The sequence below is a fragment of the Garra rufa genome, chromosome 10 (genome assembly GCF_049309525.1).
Source record: "Garra rufa chromosome 10, GarRuf1.0, whole genome shotgun sequence".
NCBI lineage: Eukaryota > Metazoa > Chordata > Actinopteri > Cypriniformes > Cyprinidae > Garra > Garra rufa.
In genome coordinates this window covers 46603170-46622480 of record NC_133370.1, presented here as the reverse complement: position 1 = coordinate 46622480, position 19311 = coordinate 46603170, and the positions used below count along the sequence as shown (strand labels likewise).

The window sequence follows — 19311 nt, the reverse complement described above, 5'->3', positions numbered from 1 at the left end:
TTAGGATAGGACACTATTTGGCTGAGATACATCTATTTGAAATCAGAAATCTGAGGATGCAAAAAAATCAAAAAGACTGAGAAAATCACCTTTAAAATTGTCCAAATTAGGTTCTTAACAATGCATATTACAAATCAAAAATTACATTTTGATATGTTTACAGTAGGAATTTTACAAAAAATCTTCATGGAACATGAACTTTACTTAATTTCCTAATGATTTTTGGCATAAAAGAAAAATCAAAAATTTTGACCCATGCAATGTATTTTTGGCTATTGCTGCAAATATACCCCAGCGACTTAAGACTCGTTTTGTGGTCCAGGGTCACATATAGAAGTTAAAAAGCCTTTATTGTAGCGGCTTGGTCACATTAAACCTTTCTAAAAACTCCAATGCGTTTCAGCAACATAGCCTTCAGCAGGGAGTCAAACTACAATATACAATACAATAAAGGCTTTTTAACTTCTTCTATATGAGAGTGCCTTGGAGTTTCTCTTGCTTTTTCAAAAATGTACAGATAATGACCTTGTCATCAGAGATGTTCAAGTCTTTCTTTCTTCAGTCGTAAAGAAATAGTTTTTTGAGGAAAACATTTCAGGATTTCTCTCCATATAGTGGACTTCTATGGTGCCCCGAGTTTGAACTTCCAAAATGCGGTCTTTCGTTAATGAAGAAATCTGCAGCTTTGAACGATTCGCAGGGTCAGTGAACTACAGCCTAATGCTTTCTTACTGAATGAATGAAAGACGCAATGCCTCACTCATTAAGACAGTGACTTGCCGCCACCTACTGGCGATTTTAGTTTTAAATCTAATCACTTAATTTTGCCATAATTTATTGCTTTTTTTTAGTATATGTGACCCTGGTCCACAAAATCAGTAATAAAGGTACATTTTTGGTAATTGAGATTTATACATCATCTGAAATAGTGTATTCCACATTTCCACTGGTTAATGGTTTGTTATGATGGGACAATATTTGGCTGAGATACAACTATTTGAAAATCTGGAATCTGAGGGTGCAAACAAATATATATATATAAATATTGAGAAAATCGCCTTTAAAGTTGAAAATGAAGTTCTTAATGCATATTACTAATCAGAAATTAAGTTTTGATTTATTTATTGTAGGAAATTTACAAAATATCTTCATGGAACATGATCTTTACTTAATATCCTAATGATTATTGGCGTAAAAGAAAAAATATATAATTTTGACCCATACAATGTATTTTGGCCATTGCTACAAATACACTCGTGCTACTTAAGACTGGTTTTGTGGGTCACATATTAATAATACCCTAATAGAATGTGGGGTACTCCATGGTAAAAAGTTTGAGAACCACTGCTTTAAATGATCCCAGCCAAGGAAGAAGGGTCTTATCTCGCAAAACAATCAGTTATTTTCTAAAAAAAATATTATATACTTTTGAACCTCAAATGCTCGTCTTGTCTAGCTCTGCGTCATCTGTGTATTGGTTCAAGACAGTTAGGGTATGTCTAAAAACTCATCTCATTTTCTTCTCCAACTTCAAAATCATCCTACCTCGCTGTTTTACCTTTTTTTTATTTTGTAAAGGGAGTTTGATCTTCTTTGCATGTTCACTTTGTAAACAATGGGACGATTTTGAAGTTGGAGGAGAAAATGAGATGGGAGTTTTTAGACATACCCTAACTGTATTGAACCGGATTACACAGAAATCAGGCAGAGCTAGACAAGCATTTGAGGTTAAAAAGTATATAAATTGCCAATTTCTTTAGAAAATAACTTGTTTCACTAGATAAGACCCTTCTTCCTTGGCTGGGATCGTTTAGAGCCCTTTGAAGCCGAATTTAAACTGCATTTTGCAAGCACCATAGAAGTCCACTATATAGAGAGAAATCCTAAAATGTTTTCTTCAAAAATAAATTTCTTTACGACTGAAGAAAGAAAGACATGAACATCTTGGATGACAAGGAGGTGAGTACATTATCTGTAAATTTTTGTTCTGGAAGTGAACTTCTTCAACTGATGGACTGGAACGGTCACTCTCAATCTGACGGCACCCATTCACTGCAGAGGATCCATTGGTGAGCAACTGATGCAATGCTACACTTCTCCAAATCTGATGAAGAAACAAACTCATCTACATCTTGGATGACCCGAGGGTGAGCACATTCTCAGCCGGCTTTGATTTTTGGGTGAACTATTTCTTTAACTACACTCTCTTCTTTCCTGTTGATTCTGAATAACTGGATTTCTGGCTGGTTTCTGCTCATCTTTCTCTGTGCTGTTGTTCTTTGTCTGAGTAATTGACATCCCGCAGTCATAATCGCTCGGGTCTGTCAGCTGATAGTGTGATCAAAGTGTGTTTGCGCTCTCTTCCTCACCTGCTTCAGTCTGAGCGGTTTACGCTGCGGTTTCTTCCTCTTGCGTTTCTTTGTAATCTTTTATGCATATCTCTGCTGTAGTGTTGTCATCCTTAATTGCATTTCAGTCAGTTGTTCAAAGCTGCACCTGAAAAAGAATAATGGCATATCATATTAAGACTCATTTTGTTAATGAAATTGCTTTTTCTTTTAATGTGCTGATGTATTTCCTTACAGGAATTTGGAGTGGAGCAACCAATAGGCTTTAGTGTGTCACAGTCGTAGACTGTGATTTTCTGGTATTAGAGCGTTTTATTAAACATATGGATACTGGCTTGAGTCCAAGATCAGTCAGCAGTATCTTCAGTCAAATTTTGTCATCTTTTGAGTTACAAATTGTGGTTTGCTCCATCCATAACTCAAGATTGCACCTTTGGTCTTGTCCATGTGATGAGTTTTGGTTTTGGGATCTGACAAGGCTAGTAAAGAACATTCGCTGTCAGTTATTTCATCCACCATTACAGTTTTCTTGGACTTTGAAACCTTTTTTACTCTGAAATTGCTAGTGCATTTCACAAATAATTACAAAGACACAGCAACATTGAATTAAACTGGAAATTGGGGTTTCTGTGGGCCTTAAAAGGCCTTAATTCACACTTCCATAATTAAAGACCTTAAAAATTCATAAAATCATTGCTTTAAATGTTGCATGCATTGCAAAAAGAAAGAAATAAATGTGTTCCTCAGAATGTTTTATTTTCCAAAATAAATACGTATCTAAATACCTTTAAATCGAAATACATTTACTTGAGATGCAAATGTAAATTCTTGAAAAACTGAATAATATTAAGTGAGTTTATGCTTAAGGCGAGACACTGCAAGTGAATAGGGTAAAAAAAAATCACCTTACTTAACCAGTGGATTGATTATATTGATAATTGCAAAAAATTTTATATTACAAGTTTTCTCAAATGTTTTCAAAGTTTTCTAAAATGAAATATACACATACATTTCTAGTACAAAAATCTAAACACTGGATCAAATCAGTTTCAAAATTCTTGTTTATTTATTTTTTAATTTTTTGACATATTAGAGTCAAATGTTTTTACAAAAGGAATTTTGGGCATCTCATTTTGTCACTCCATAATTCAGAAAATACTTGGAACAGGCAGAAAATTATTATTATTTATTTATTTTTTTTTATACAGTTTTTGGGGAATAAAATGTTGTATAAAATCAAACAAAAAATATATATGAACAAATCCCTCTGTAAAAACCTTCAGAATATACCCAGGAAAAAAAAAAAATATGTATTGTAATTTAAATCTATAGACAAATACTGTAGATGAAGTGCTATGAAAGAAACACCTAACAGTGTCGTTTGGATGTTTTCCTTCAACTAGTCTGAAAAAAACACTTCATGAAAAACCAAAAAGGCCAAAATCTCAAACTTGACAGATGCATGAAAAACAGTGTTTTTGCTTGCGGTGTATCCCCTTACAACAAGGAACAAATATCTGTCAGTTGGATATGAAAAGTTCCCTTTGAATGAAGTTGATTTTTCTGAGCTCATAGGCAGACATTTGTTTTTGTTTTAATCATAAACTCACTTCATTTTGATCAACTTCTAAGAAAAGAAGACTTCTTATATCATTTTGCTTCTGAAGTAAATGTATCTTGATTTAAAAATCTTTAGACATTTGTACTCCAAAAAAAAGACAAAAAAACTGAGAAGGAACGTCTTTGAAGTGAGATCAGAAATACACTACAAGTTATTTCCATATTCTAGTGCCTAGAAGCAAAGCTTTTCAAGGATTTATTTATTTATTTTTTGTAAAAATTAATTTAAAAGAACTGAGGTTGGTTTGAAGTTGTATTTTTAAACTTGAATGTATTGTGTTCGCTTCAATTTATTCCTTAAGTTGGTCTGAAAAGGTCTTAAAAAGTCTTAATTTTAACTTCATAAAAGCTACAGAAACCCTGTGGAAATACTGAAATTGTATGTTCCTTTAAAATGTACTCTTGTAATCTTACAGCTTCACAATTGTTCAGTGCATATGCATTGGTTTTCATAAATACATAAAGCTAGTGAAAGTGAAGCATTGCCCGGATAAAAACGAGTGAAATCCATCTTCGTTTTCCATACACAATGATATTAAAGATTGAAAGTCCTTTACAAACTAAACTTTACTGTTGAGACCAGACTTTTCATTTTAATGGTTGATTTGGTCATAATTGGTGGCAGTGCATATGGCCGTATGCTTTCAGAGCTTTAGATCTGAAAGAAAGCTTACAGCCCACAAGGCCACTCGCTCTTCAGACGGCCCACACAGCACTCAATCAATGCATGGCCATAATAAGTTGACAAGCAGCGAGAACGGGGCTGTGAACACTACTTGTGGCTCAGCAGATGCTTTTGACTTACTGTAGTGTAATTGCAGGGGAGTCTCGCTGGAGTAATCATGGGTTAAGTGTCCTGCCATTATTGCATGTCATTCAAGGGCTCTGTGGTAATGAGATCCTCTCACAATCTCCACAGTTAACAGGTCAACCTGTCTGGGACACAAGTGCATGAGCCCTCGCAGGTCCTTTGGAAGTTCAGAGTGAAGTTAAAAAATTTTATTTTTATTGTTTAAACTTTTCATTTTATTTTTGTAGGTTTTATGTTCATTTACATTTAGCATAACATTTTTAAAATTCAGGTTAAAACATATATTTCAAATATTTTAAGTTTAATTACTTTCCATATTTTAAAAGACAAGTATTAAAACTCTATTTATTGATTACATTTTAAATTTTATTTCGTAGGTTTTATGTTCATTTACATTTTGCATAACATTTTTAACATTTAAGTTAAAACTTAAATATTAAAATATTTTAAGTTTAATTAAATTCCATATTTTAAAAGACAAGTATTAAACTGAACACTTACTTGAAGCAGTTTAGATTTACTTGATTATCCAGACATTATTTATTAGAGAAATCAGTGAGTCTCAAATCTATGGAAGCCCGTTTTCACTACAGAATAAAAAATAAAAAAGGTAATTGCGACTTTTTATCTTACAATTCTGACTTTTTTAAATTGAAATTGCGAGTTTACATCTTGCAGTTCAGATTTTTTTTCTTGGAATTGTGAAATATAAACTCACAACTGCTAATTATAAAGTCAGAAATGTGAGATATAAACTCAAAAATGCAAGTTTGTGTCTCGCAATTCTGACTTTTCTTAGAATTGTGAGAAAAGAAAGTAGCAATTCTGAGAAATAAAGTCAGAATTGTGAGACATAAACTTCTTTCCCCTCTCAACTTTTAACTCACAGTTGCAAGTTTATATCTCACAATTCTGAGAAAAAAAAGTCCGAATTGCTATTATATAAACAAAAAAGTCAGAATGGTGAGATACAAACTTGCTTTTGTGAGAAAAAAGTCAGAATTGCTCTTTATCTAGCTTTGTGAGTTTATATCCTGCTATTCTGACTCTTAAAAATAAAGGCTCCAAAGAGATGTTTTTGCAGCGATGCCGTAGAAGAACCATTTTTTGTTCCCCAAAGAACTTTTCTTAACAGAACCACTTTGAAGAAAATTTAACAAAATCTAAAGAACCCTTTTCCACTATAAAGAACCTTTTCGGCATTTGAACGGTTCCATGGATGTTCAAGGTTCTTCATGGAACCATCGATTCCAATAACAAACCTTTATTTTTAAGAGATTAAAAATAAATTGGGAGTTTATGTCACACAATTCTGAGAAAAAAATTGTGGGATGAAAAGTTGCAATTACCTTTTTTATTTAGTTTTATTCAGTGGCAGAAATAGGCTTCCATACAATGATCATCAGGCTTTTGATAAACATTTATTTGTTCATCTCTCAATCATTGTGTTGCATTGAATTATATGTTTTAATCTTAAAACTAAGCATTTAAATATCATCTTACTATTGACGATATAGTCAAGACTGATATTTGTATCATTTTATGTATGTATATGCTATACTGTTATAAAAATCTCATCTCTTTCATCATAAATATCCGCATCTGCAACAAATTGCATATTTTTGCTCCCTTTGGGCCTCTGCATAAAACTGAGCTGTTTTTCCTCCTCAAACTTTACGCTCCATGTTTTCTCTATATCATACTATATGAGCCATAAAAGCCATAAAAATTTATCAAATATGACACAAAATATAAAACACATACTGTATGCAGAAACTTTTATATTTTCTGTAAAGGTTCAGTGAGCTGTTCCTTTTTTAAATAGAATATTATTTTATATGTCAGACTTTACAAAGTTAAAACCCTCCTTTAAACCCAAAAACACTGCAGTCGCCTTGGGATCCTTTAATGGAGTTGAATACTGGTTAAGGCCAATGCAAATGAAATGGATACCAATAAGAAGTCTTTATAATCTGCAAGCCAGCCTTTAAATATAAAGCCATAAATGCGAGTTTTATCTCACAATTCTGACTTTTTTTTTCTAGCAATTCTGACTTTTTCCTCAGAATTGTGAGAAAATAAAGTAGTTTTGAGAAATAAAGTCAGAATTGTGAGAAACTTTTCCCCCCTCTTGACCTTTTAACTCACAATTGCAAGTTTATATCTTACAATTAAGAATTTAATTTCTTTACTTGTGAGAAAAAAGTCAGATTTGTGGGATGCATCTCAAATTTGTGAGAATTCAATTCTGACTTTCTCGCAATTGTGAGTTTATATCCTGCTTGCATCACGAGATTCTGAGGAAAAAAGTCAGAGTTGTCAGATAAGTCACAATATGTATATATTTTTTTAATTCAGTGGCAGAAATATGCTTCCATACAAAGATCATCAGGCTTTTGAGGAAGATTTGTTTGTTCATCTCTCAATCTTTGTGTTGCATTGCATTATATGTTTTAATCTTAAAACTAAGCATTTATATAGCATCTTACTATGACATATTAAATATCTGCTATATTGTTATCTCTTTTATTATGTAAACATCCGTATATGCATCATATTGCATATATTTTTTCCTCCTCAAAGTTTACACTCCATATTGTCACTATATCATACTATATGACACAAAATATAAAACACATACTGTATGCAAAGACTTTTACATTTTCTGTAAAGGTTCAGTGAATTGTTCCTTTTTTAAATAGATTTTTGTTCCTGACTATTATTTTATATGTCAGACTTTAAATATTAAAATCCTCCTTTAAACCCAAAAGCACTGCAGTCGCCTCGGGATCCTTTAGTTGAGTTGCATACTGGTTAAGGCCAATGCAAATGAAATGGAAACCAATGAGAAGTCTTTATAATCTGCAAGCCAGACTTAAATATAAAGTCAGAAATGCAAGATATAAACCCATAAATGCGAGTTTTTATCTCACAATTCTGACTTTTTTTTTTCTTGCAATCTTTGTTCTCAGAATTGTAAGAAAATAAAGTAGCATTTTTGAGAAATAGTCAGAATTATGAGATACAAACTTTTTTCCCCTCTCGACGAAATTTATATCTCAATTCTAATTTATTTTAAGAATTTCTGACTTTTTTGTGAGGACAAAAAAGGCAGAATTGTGAGATGCATCTCGCATTTGCGAGAAAAAAAGTCAATTTCTTTTTATCTAGCAATTCTGACTTTATTTTTCGCAATTTGTGAGTTTATATCCTGAGTTTATACAGCATGCGTTTAAAAAATTCAGAGTTGCGAGAAGTCACAATAACTTTTTTTATTTTAATTCAGTGGCAGAAATAGGCTTCAATACAATGATCATCAGATGTGTTCTTCTCTCAATCTTTGGGTTGCATTGCATCATATGTTTTAATCTGAAAACTAAGCGTTTAAATATCATCTCACTATGACATAAGTATCTGCTATATACTGTTTTAAAAATCATCATATAAATATTCACATCTGCACCAAATTGCATATTTTTTCTCCCTTTGGGCCTCTGCATAAAACTGAGCTGCTTTTCCTCCTCAAGTTTGCCTTCCATATTCTCACTATATCATACTATATGAGCCATAAAAGCCTGATCTATCAAATATGACATACATACTGAAAACACATACTGTATGCTGAAACTTTACTTTTATATTTTGTCTAAAGGTTCAGTGAATTGTTCCTTTTTTAACTAGATTTTTGTTCCTGACTATTATTTTAAATGTCAGACTTTACAAAGTTAAAATCCTCCTTTAAACCAAAAAGCACTGCAGTTGCATCGGAATTCTTTAATTGAGTTGAATACTGGTTAAGGCCAATGCAAATGAAATGGATACCAATGAGAACATCCCATTTTCTGGAGTCTTTATAATCTGCAAGCCACTTCCAGTCCAATAATGCTTTTTGCTTTATAGGAAAGATTTTTTTGGGTGACGGCATGGCATCCTGTTACAGATAGGAATGCATGCAATATTGATCCCCAACAGGAAATTCAATATGACAATCAAGCAGATTGAGTAGATCCAGTTGGTGTGGGAAACCCAGTGGATTTTGATGTCTAACTACAGAAACTTTTTAGGAAATGAATAATTGGCGAAATGATATGATTTGTTTACAATCCCAGTGATCGCTAATGAAAGGTGGCATAAGCACACACAGCACAAATGCGAATTTGCACGAATTGCGCTACTTGTACGGTGTTTCATTTCCCATTATAGTTGTTGCGTGTCACAAGTTTCATTCAGTTCTTTTCTCTCCAGTGTATTCCATGTGCTGGATCCTTTTTTTCGCGAAGAAAGCAAAGGAAAAAATATCAACCGCCTGTCATTTCTCTTGTTTCCATGGTTACAGGCCATCGTGGACACGGTTGACAACCTCCTGAGGCCAGAAGCCCTTAAATCCTGGGAGGACATGAATTCCACAGAGCAAACACATGCCGCCACTATGTTACTCGATACCCTGGAGGAAGGAGCCTTTGTCCTTGCAGACAACCTGATCGAGCCCGCTGTCGTCAGAGTGCCTGCCGAGAACATCGGTAAGTCCTTTCATCTTAGCCGGCAACTTTTGATGTAAATGATGAAGTTTCGATTCCAGCCACGTGTCTGACCTGACGCTTAATGACTGATGCAGTTTAGAGTAAGAGTCATTTTTGCTTATAAAAGCCAAAGCAGAAGGAAATTGAATTGGTAGGAATGCTTGGAAGAGGTAGAAAGGTCAGTTCTCTTAAACTGGCCAAACTGGCGTTAACCAGTGCCAGAATAATAGAAAAGTTCATCCAAAAATAAACATTTGCAGAACACATCCTCACCCGCAGGCCATCCCAGATGTAGATGAGTTTGTTTCTTCATCAGATTTAGAGAAATGTAGCATTCCATCACTTGCTCACCAGTGGATCCTCTGTAGCGAATGGGTGCCGTCAGATTGAGAGTCACAACAGCTGATAAAAACATCACAGTAATCCACACCACTCCAGTCCATCAGTTAACTTCTTGAGTAGCTAAAAACGGCCTATTTGTAAGAAACAAATTCATCATTAAGACATTTCTGAAAGCTGAATAAATAGGCTTTCCATTGATGTATGGTTTGTTTTGATAGGACAATATTTGGTCGACATACAACTATTTGAACTATCTGGAATCTGAGGGTCCAAAAAAAAATTAAAAAATTGAGAAAATCACCTTTAAATCACCTGTCTAAATGAGGTTCTTAGCAATGCATATTACAAATCAAAATTTAAGTTTTGTTATATTTACGGTAGGAAATTTACAAAGTATCTTCATGGAACATGATCTTCACTTAATATCCGAATGATTTTTGGCGTAAAAGAAAAATCGATAATTTTGACCCATGCAGTGTATTGTTGGCTAGAAATAGCAATACATTGTATGGGTCAAAATGATCGATTTTTCTTTTTTATTCCTATTTGGAGAAATGTCTCATTTCATCACTTGCTCAACAATGGATTCTCTGCAACGAATGGGTGCCATCAGATTGAGAGTCACAACAGCTGATAAAAACATCATTCAGATATTTATAACTTCAAACTATTGCTTCTGATTAAAATATCAGTCCATAATCCATAATAACACTTCCTGCAGTGAAAAAGTGGTCTGGTCTGAATCAAGAGAGAAATCTGCACAGATCAACCACCATTTACAAGCCAAAACAGTCTAAAATGGCTTTAAACAAATATACAAAAATGTGACCATGGACCAAAAAACCAGCCATAAGTAGTTTTTTTTTATTATTATTTATTTTATTGAGATTTGTAAATAAGATTTCCATTGATGTATGGTTTTTTTTCGATAGGACAATATTTGGCCGACATACAGCTATTTGAAAATTTGAAATATGAGGGTGAAAAAGTTGTCCAAATTAAGTTATTAGCAATGCGTATTACTAATCAAAAATTAAGATTTTTAAATTTCTTTAATTTTGAAGAATTTAATTTGTAATAATAAATATACAGTAACACAGTGCTGTTGGGTTTATATTTATTATTGCACCCTTTTGTGGACTGTCGATTTAAAAATCTGCTGTTGACTGATTTTTGTAAAATTCAAGCAAGGCCTTTGGAGATTTGTAAATATTTTAGTGAAAAACGTTGTTTTTCAGTCTTGTTGACAGCCTCGCTATCATGTTGGCATTGGTGGTTAAAGGTAGAACATTTGGCAAATGGATATAATCATTTTTACATTGCTGCAGTGCGGCTGCACCAGTTAAGTGTTTGAATCAGACATATTCATCTCTGGATCCTCAGCGGTAAAGAAACAGTATAGAGAGCAGATAAATTATAAATTAATCAGGCAACTAGCATATTAGACAGTATGCAGATCCAACACACTGTAGCAGTAGAAGAACTTCAGCAGCTCTTGCAGTAGCAGATTCGCTCCAGTTACTGTTTCATGTACCGTCTTCAGCTCTGAGCTTTTGAGTATAATTATGTCTGATTATTTTTTACTGACTTTCTCTAGCCCTCTACAGCTGGAGAGCTCTGCAAAAGTATGTTATTCAATCAATACATGTTCTAGAATCATAAAAATGCATTTTATCAAAGCATTTGGTCTCCTATGAGGGTTTGCGATTTTGTACATGCTTAGATGATGAAGGTTATTCCGGGTTTAATGAATATGCTGTTCGTGTAATGTCAGATGCGTTGCAAGGTCTGAACAAATGTGCTTGTGGGCAGTTTGGCTTGCTTGTAGGTTAAACCACTGCTTTTACAGCCACACACGTCCATCTCTGCACATATCAGCTTTCCTGGTGAGTCCGTGGAAAGAGAAGAAAAGACAAAGCAATCCTACAGAAGGCTAACGTCGTGCTGCTTAATTTAGAGAACCTTTCCCGGCAGATTCGATCTGGGCTCGAGAAATCATTGTGCTGATTGCTATTTACAGCCACAGATATAAGAATCTCCCAGGCAGTGAATAATGCAGGAATCTGAGCCGTTGACGGCTCTACAAGAGTTTACAGTGAAAGAGTCAAATCTCAGGTTGCATTTGTCAGGTTGATTTCAGGCTGGATGTAGCAATCTGACCTTCATGAGTTTGCAAACCAGGGTTGGCGTTCTTCACACACTGTAAAAAAAAAAAAAAAAATTGTTTTAACTTAATATAGTAAGTGTTTGTGCTGCCTTAAAATTTTAAGTTAACTCAACTTAAATCGAAATAACTTAAATATAAGTGTATGTGCTGCCTTAAAATTTTAAGTTAACTCAACTTAAGTTGAAACAATTTTAAAAAATGTGTTAGTGCTGCCTTAAAATTTTAAATTAACTCTACTTAAGTCAAATCTACTTAAAGTGTTTGTGCTGCCTTAAAATTTAAAGTTAACTCAACTTAAGTTAAAACAACTTAAAACAGTAAGTGTTCGTGCTGCCTTAAAATTTGAAGTTAACTCAACTTAAGTTGAAAACTTAGTGTTCGTGCTGCCTTAAATTTTTAAGTTAACTCAACTTAAATTAAAACAACTTAAAACAGTAAGTGTTGGTGCTGCCTTACAATTTGAAGTTAACTCAACTTAAGTTATAACAATTTAAAAGTGGTTGTGCTGCCTTAAAATTTTAAGTTAACACAATTTAAGTTGAAAGTACTTTAAAAAGTAAGTGTTTGTGGCTGCCTTAAAATTTGAAGTTAACTTAAGTTGAAAACTTAGTGTTCGTGCTGCCTTAAATTTTTAAGTTAACTCAACTTAAGTTAAAACAATTTTAAAAAATGTGTTAGTGCTGCCTTAAAATTTTAAATTAACTCTACTTAAGTCAAATCTACTTAAAAAAAGTGTTTGTGCTGCCTTAAAATTATAGGTTAACTCAACTTAAGTTGAAACAACTTGGAAGTATGTGTTCGTGCTGCCTTAAAATTTAAAGTTAACTCAACTTAAGTTAAAACAACTTAAAACAGTAAGTGTTTGTACTGCCTTAAAATTTGAAGTTAACTCAACTTAAGTTACAACAACTTAAAACAGTAAGTGTTCGTGCTGCCTTAAAATTTGAAGTTAACTCAACTTAAGTTGAAAACTTAGTGTTCGTGCTGCCTTAAATTTTTAAGTTAACTCAACTTAAGTTAAAACAACTTAAAACAGTAAGTGTTGGTGCTGCCTTACAATTTGAAGTTAACTCAACTTAAGTTATAACAAGTTAAAAGTGGTTGTGCTGCCTTAAAATTTTAAGTTAACACAATTTAAGTTGAAAGTACTTTAAAAAGTAAGTGTTCATGCTGCCTTAAAATTTGAAGTTAACTCAACTTAAGTTGAAAACTTAGTGTTCGTGCTGCCTTAAATTTTTAAGTTAACTCAACTTAAGTTAAAACAACTTAAAACAGTAAGTGTTGGTGCTGCCTTACAATTTGAAGTTAACTCAACTTAAGTTATAACAAGTTAAAAGTGGTTGTGCTGCCTTAAAATTTTAAGTTAACACAATTTAAGTTGAAAGTACTTTAAAAAGTAAGTGTTCATGCTGCCTTAAAATTTGAAGTTAACTCAACTTAAGTTGAAAACTTAGTGTTGGTGCTGCCTTACAATTTGAAGTTAACTCAACTTAAGTTATAACAATTTTAAAAAGTGTTTGTGCTGTAAGTGTAAGTTGAAACTACTTTAAAAAGTAAGTGTTCGTGCTGCCTTAAAATTTGAAGTTAACTCAATTTAAGTTGTAACTACTTGAAGTAAGTGTTCATGCTGCCTTAGGATTTTAAGTTAACTTAAGTTGAAACAACTTAAAGTGTTTGTACTGCCTTAAAATTTTAAATTAACTCAACTTAAGTTGAAACTAATTAAAAAAGTAAGTGTTCGCGCTGCCTTAAAATTTTAAGTTAACGTAACTAAAGTCAAAAAAACGTGGTGTTTGTGCTGCCTTGAAATTTTAAATTAACTTAAAGTTTGTTTGTAAACATTCGGGATGTATGCGCAGCATGGTTGCAGAAAACCCGGGATTATAGAAAGATTATAGATTATATTGATTAGATGTCATTTTCAAAATGTTTTTCGCATATTACAAGAGCTTGTCACCCAGCAATAATATTCAACGGATTTGACGTTAGATAGTGGGATAGTCTTACAGCTCCGAAACAGGGATGATGTTTTTTGTGGGCAGTTCAAGTTGAGCAATGGAATAAAAGAATAAAAAAAGGTACAATTGATATAATATATTATAATTCAAAAGTCTGATTTTATTTTCACAATTCCGAGACTATATCTACTCTAATAAGGAAAAATAACTCGTCATTCTCTCGTATCCTCTCAGAGTTTATATCCCACACCCTCTGAATTAAAAAAAACTCACTATTTTTGTTAATATACTCACACTTTTAACTAATTTTGGCCAATTTGCTGCTTATTGATAGTTTGTAAGGTAGTTGTTAAGTTTAGGTATGGGTTAGGGTTAAGGGATCTAAAATATGGTCATGCAGAATAAGGCATTAATATGTGCATTATAAGTACTAATAAACATCCAATGTTAGTAATATGCATGCTAATAACTAGTTAATAGTGAGAATTGGTCTCTAAAATAAAGTGTTACCCATAATTTTCATAATTTATGTTCTTAAATTTATTAAATTTTCCATTTTAAAGAATCCTGCTGCTTTCATATATTCAGATAGTCTTGCAGTTTTGCAAAATGTTATTTTTAATTAATTATTTGCTTTTCATGAACAAACACTGCAGTTCCTTCACAAATCCCAGTTTGGGTAATTAAATAATTAATGCACTTCATTTTGTTGATAACATGCAATTAAATATGCTTTCATTCTGCTTGTATTTTAATATTAATATGGTACTAAATAATTATATTCAAATCTATAGAATAAGTTGAAAAGTGTACTAAAAGTAATCTGTTTTGAACCTAACTGGAACAAGCGTAACTAACAACCTAATATCCGGCTTAAATCTGTTTGTTGTATATTGAAGTGGAAGGTTTTTATTTTCATATACAGCACTGTGCCAAACAGTTCACAAGCAAATTGTTTTCAGACAGTTTGCCAGTAGGAAATATCAGTTTACATTTCCAAACATTCCTCGTGCCGTTAATTGTAAAAATCCAATGGGATTTTTGTGTGCATGAGGAATCCAGCAACAGACGGCTATGATCCACAGAGATCTGATTTCACCGTCATCCAGACGGTCAGGGAATAAATGAAGAGACAAACTAAATCCATGAGAACTGTGGCAATGTCTCTAAGACACTTGTAGAAATCTACCTGCAAAACTACAGTTGTGTGAACAGACATTTATGTTGAATGTAGACAAATTTATAGAACAAAATATAAAAAAAAATCTTAAATCAAGAAGGATTTTTTAGATGAGTAAAAATTAAGTCAAATTTAAGTAAGTTATTGCTAAGAACAAGCAAAATAATCTGCCAATGGGGTAAGCAAAAAAAAGCTTATTTCAAACAGAAAACGATTATTTTTCTTACCCCATTGGCAGATTATTTAGCTTGTTTCAAGCAAAAACACACTTCCTTTTGACTTGTTTTTACTCGTCTAGAAAATCCTTCTTGATTTAAGAATTTGTAGATATTTTGGTTGGAAACAAGACAAAGCATTTTTTGCAGTGTTTATTGGCATTGATAGTTCCATGAAGAACCTTGAACCTTTTTTATAGTTGCAAAAGTTTCTTTAGATTTTTTAAATTCTTCAAAATAGTTTGTTCAAGAACTGTTCACTAAAAGGTTATTTGGCGAACCAAAAATAGGTTATGGCATCAATGCAAAAGCACCCTTTTGGAACGCCCTTTTATTTTTATTAAAAAGTGTTGAGCAGACTATTATGAGCAAGTTTTGTTTGAAATCAATTGCTTTTTGTTATTATTATCATTTACATAACAAAACTGGTTGATTGTAAATCAGAAGGCTGAAAGTTTTTAATTTAAAGGATTAGTTCACTTCCCAAAAAATTTGAAGCTGCATTTAAACTGCATTTTTAACGTTCAAACTTGCGGGCACCATTGAAGTGCACTATATGGAGAGAAATCCGAAAATGCTTTCCTCAAAAAACATAATTTCTTTACGACTGAAGAAAGAAAGACATGAATATCTTGGATGACAAGGAGGTGAGTAAATTATCTGTACTTTTTTTTTTCTCGAAGTGAACTAATCCTTTAATATCGCTCAGAATTAGAATGACTACAAAAGTGAAAACCATTTATAAAGGAAGTGCTTTTAGGCATCAGGAGTGGAATCCATAGCGTAATCAAAAATGCTGTGATTTAGCTACAGCTGTTGTCTCGGGTGCATGTAAATAGGTGGATATTGTTCTGTTCTGTAATATTTCATGAATGCATCCATCACTGTGAATGCGCTGAAACCAAATAGACTTAGCTCCGGTCTCAGCATGTGGCGACTTTAACCATTCAGATGGTGAGAGGATCCAGCACAGGCCCCTGCCAGTGGAATTTATTAGTAATGTGATCTCATTCATATAAGTCAGCTTTGTGCGCTCATCTGTCATTCCACTGTACAGGCCTCTGGGTTACTGCAGGTTTTTTCATTTTAACCTTGGCTCAGTGCTTTTTCACTCCCTTCTCAATCTTTTCTTGTAGCTGTTTTTTTTGTTTTGTTTTTTTTTTGTCCTCAGCCGTATTGTTTGAGGGTCTGAGATATTGTTTAGAGTGAATAGTTTCTATATTACATAGTGCATTGTCGCAATTGATGCTGATTTTAAAATGAAAAAGGTTCCTTTGATTATCTTTCATTTGTTTCAAACTCGTATGACTTCCAGTGTCAGAAAAAATTGATTTTCTGCTCTTGTTTATGTCTCGAAATCTTCAAAGGGGTAATTAAATGTAACAAGTGATGAAAGAATGTATCTATCAAACTTTGATATTTGCATTGATCTTTTAAACAATTGAAAATATTTTGGTAACACTTTACAATGCATTAATTAACATTGAGCAATGTATTTATTACAGTATATAATATTAACAGATATAACTTTGAATTTTTACAATGCATTAGTAAATGTTATTTAACATTTAACTAAGATTAATAAGTGCTTTGCACGTGTTTTTAATTGTTAGTTCGTGTTAACTTATGTAGTTATCTACTCAAACTTTAATGTAAAGTGTTACTAAGATTTTATAAAAAAAAAAAAAAAAACACCTGTTAATTTTAAAGAACGTGTTTGTCACCCTGGACCACAAAACCAGTCATAAGGGTCAATTTTTCGAAATTGAGATTTACACATCATCTGAAAGCTGAATAAATAAGTACAATATTTGGCTGAGATACAACTATTTGAAAATCTAGAATCTGAGGGTGCAAAAATATCAAAATATTGAGAATATTGCCTTTAAAGTTGTGCAAATGAAGTTCTTAGCAATGCATATTACTAATAAAAAAATAAGTTTTGAAATATTTATGGTAGGAATATCGGCATGATACTTAATATTCGAATAATTTTTGGCCCATACAATGTATTGTTGCCTATTGCTACAAATACACCTGTGCAGCATAAGTCTGGTTTTGTGGTCCAGGGTTACATTTATACTTGCATACCTTATGTATTATGCATGTTATTGTCTCTGACTGCATGTTGAAGCCACACAGGCTGCAATTTTCTCCTACTTCTCGGAAAGTGATGATATAGTCAAAATATCCGGTAGCGTGGGTTTTGTGCATGTTATTTTTGACAGACATTGATGTTGTGATTATTCAAATGATGTGGATTTGAAAACAGATGGATTGTTAGGTAATAATTGTTTATTTCTTAGCTGGCGGCAAGTGTTCAATGAAGCAACTGATGCACATAAGTGTGTTATGTTGATGTTTTTAGTTTTATTATTGCATTTTAATAAAATGTGTGTGGACTGCTTGATTTTTCAGTATGCTGGAGGCATTCAAAATGGGTAGTTGTGTAGTTTGGTGCACTTATTTTATGGAATTAAGTGGTTTACTGTAGATTACACGTTACTCATAGACTAATGTGTTTGGCTTGGTAAAGTGTTACATTTCATTGTCGCAATTTGAAAAAAAAAACTGTTGTTTTGTTGTCTCTTTTAGCAAAAATCCTTTATTTAAAGTCATGAAAATGCAGATCCTGTTGTAAATAATAGTGAAAATTACTTAGTAAAACTGTAGCGGATTTTGACCCAAATACATTGAAAGCAAATAAGGATTGTGTCTGTCAAACCTCAGCTCTCAGATCTCTTGCGTTTACATCAAAAGGGAAACGAATGTCAGAAATCGCAACACTCAATGCGGCGTCTGTAGGAAAAGAAGTGTCATCTTTCAGTTAAAAGCAGCAATTTTAGTATAAGGTAATCAAGAAGCTTTAAAAGTTAATTTTCCAGACAACAACACTCATTGTTAAAGAAACCACATTTTCTGCTTATATCACACAATACACCTTTTCTTATTCTCAGCCTCAGTTGAAAATTATATGATGCGGTACAAATGCAGCTTTGCTGAGAGTTTGTTGGCCTGAGGTGCATTAGAAAACTTTGAAACTGTCTTCTCAATTCACTTTCTTTTATGTGCACAATGTCTCGTTTTAATTAAATTACCTCACGTTGGCTTAATGAAACAGAGTCCTTCATTTCCATCTGGCAGAGGAATGTGAGAACCTGAATGTGAGAAGCAATTTATGCAACTGCCATTGTCTCATGTTTTGTTGAAGAAAAACACCAAATGGCCCATAGGAATCCATATCTTTGTTTTGTTTTTTGCAGTGTTGGACGTGTACGTGTTGAGCACCGATGGCCAAATTCAGGACTTCAGATTTCCACAGACCAGCAAAAGAGGAGCCACCATTCAACTCTCAGCGAACATGGTCAAACTAAACAGTAAAAACGGTAAATGAGTGCAAGGTAGTCATTTCAAATGTTTTAATAGGATCTTCAAATGCTTAGTTAATAAAGTCAGTGATTTTCCTGATCTGAAGGTCATAAGCACTCTGCACAAGTACTTAAGTCAGTGCATTGCAAGCTTTTCATACATTTCATGCCTTCTTGTGTTACTATAGCTATAACAAACGTCAGTACTCAAGGGCACCATTGAGTATCTTTCCACATGTTGTTATCCTGGTTGCTAGCAAAAACATGCCTGTAAGATCTAACATGCTCAACAGTATTCTCTACAATGTTTTCCTTCACAGGCAAAAAAAAAAAAAAAAAAAAGTCATAGATATTTTATCATTTCCTCGAAGCTATAACGTTCTTCTCTTATCATTTATTTACTCAAGGTGTTGCCAAGCTGGTTTTTGTCCTGTACAAGCACTTGGGACATTTTCTTAGCACAGAGAACGCCACGGTGAGGCTGATGGGAGAGGGCGGATTCAGAAACCACACCCTGACTGTCAACTCCCACATCCTCTCCGCCTCCATCAACAAAGAGTCCAGCCGCGTGTTTGTGTCCGAACCAGTTATCTTCACCCTGGCGCATTTGGATGTGAGAAATGAATCATTTTTTCTTCTGCTATTTAGATTTTTGGAACTTTATCTTTTTGAGTACAGGGCTGTGGAAAAGCGTTTGTCCTCTTTTTGATTTCTTCTGTTTTTGTGCATATCTAAAATAGACCTAATCAAACAATAGCCTTCAAATATTTAAAATACATATA

At 33.2% G+C, this 19311-nt stretch overlaps 1 protein-coding gene across 5 annotated transcripts in view; it reads left to right on the top strand.

The window, feature by feature from the left end:
* The window catches only part of LOC141345017 (adhesion G protein-coupled receptor L2-like), a 171921-nt gene that overhangs the window by 112157 nt on the left and 40453 nt on the right, over nucleotides 1–19311 (top strand). For all 5 annotated transcript variants that reach the window (XM_073849914.1, XM_073849911.1, XM_073849912.1 and 2 more), the window contains 3 exons: nucleotides 9116–9299; nucleotides 18425–18547; nucleotides 18937–19142. In XM_073849914.1, coding sequence (XP_073706015.1) covers nucleotides 9116–9299; nucleotides 18425–18547; nucleotides 18937–19142 — 513 coding nt within the window. The remainder of the gene's footprint in view (nucleotides 1–9115; nucleotides 9300–18424; nucleotides 18548–18936; nucleotides 19143–19311) is intronic.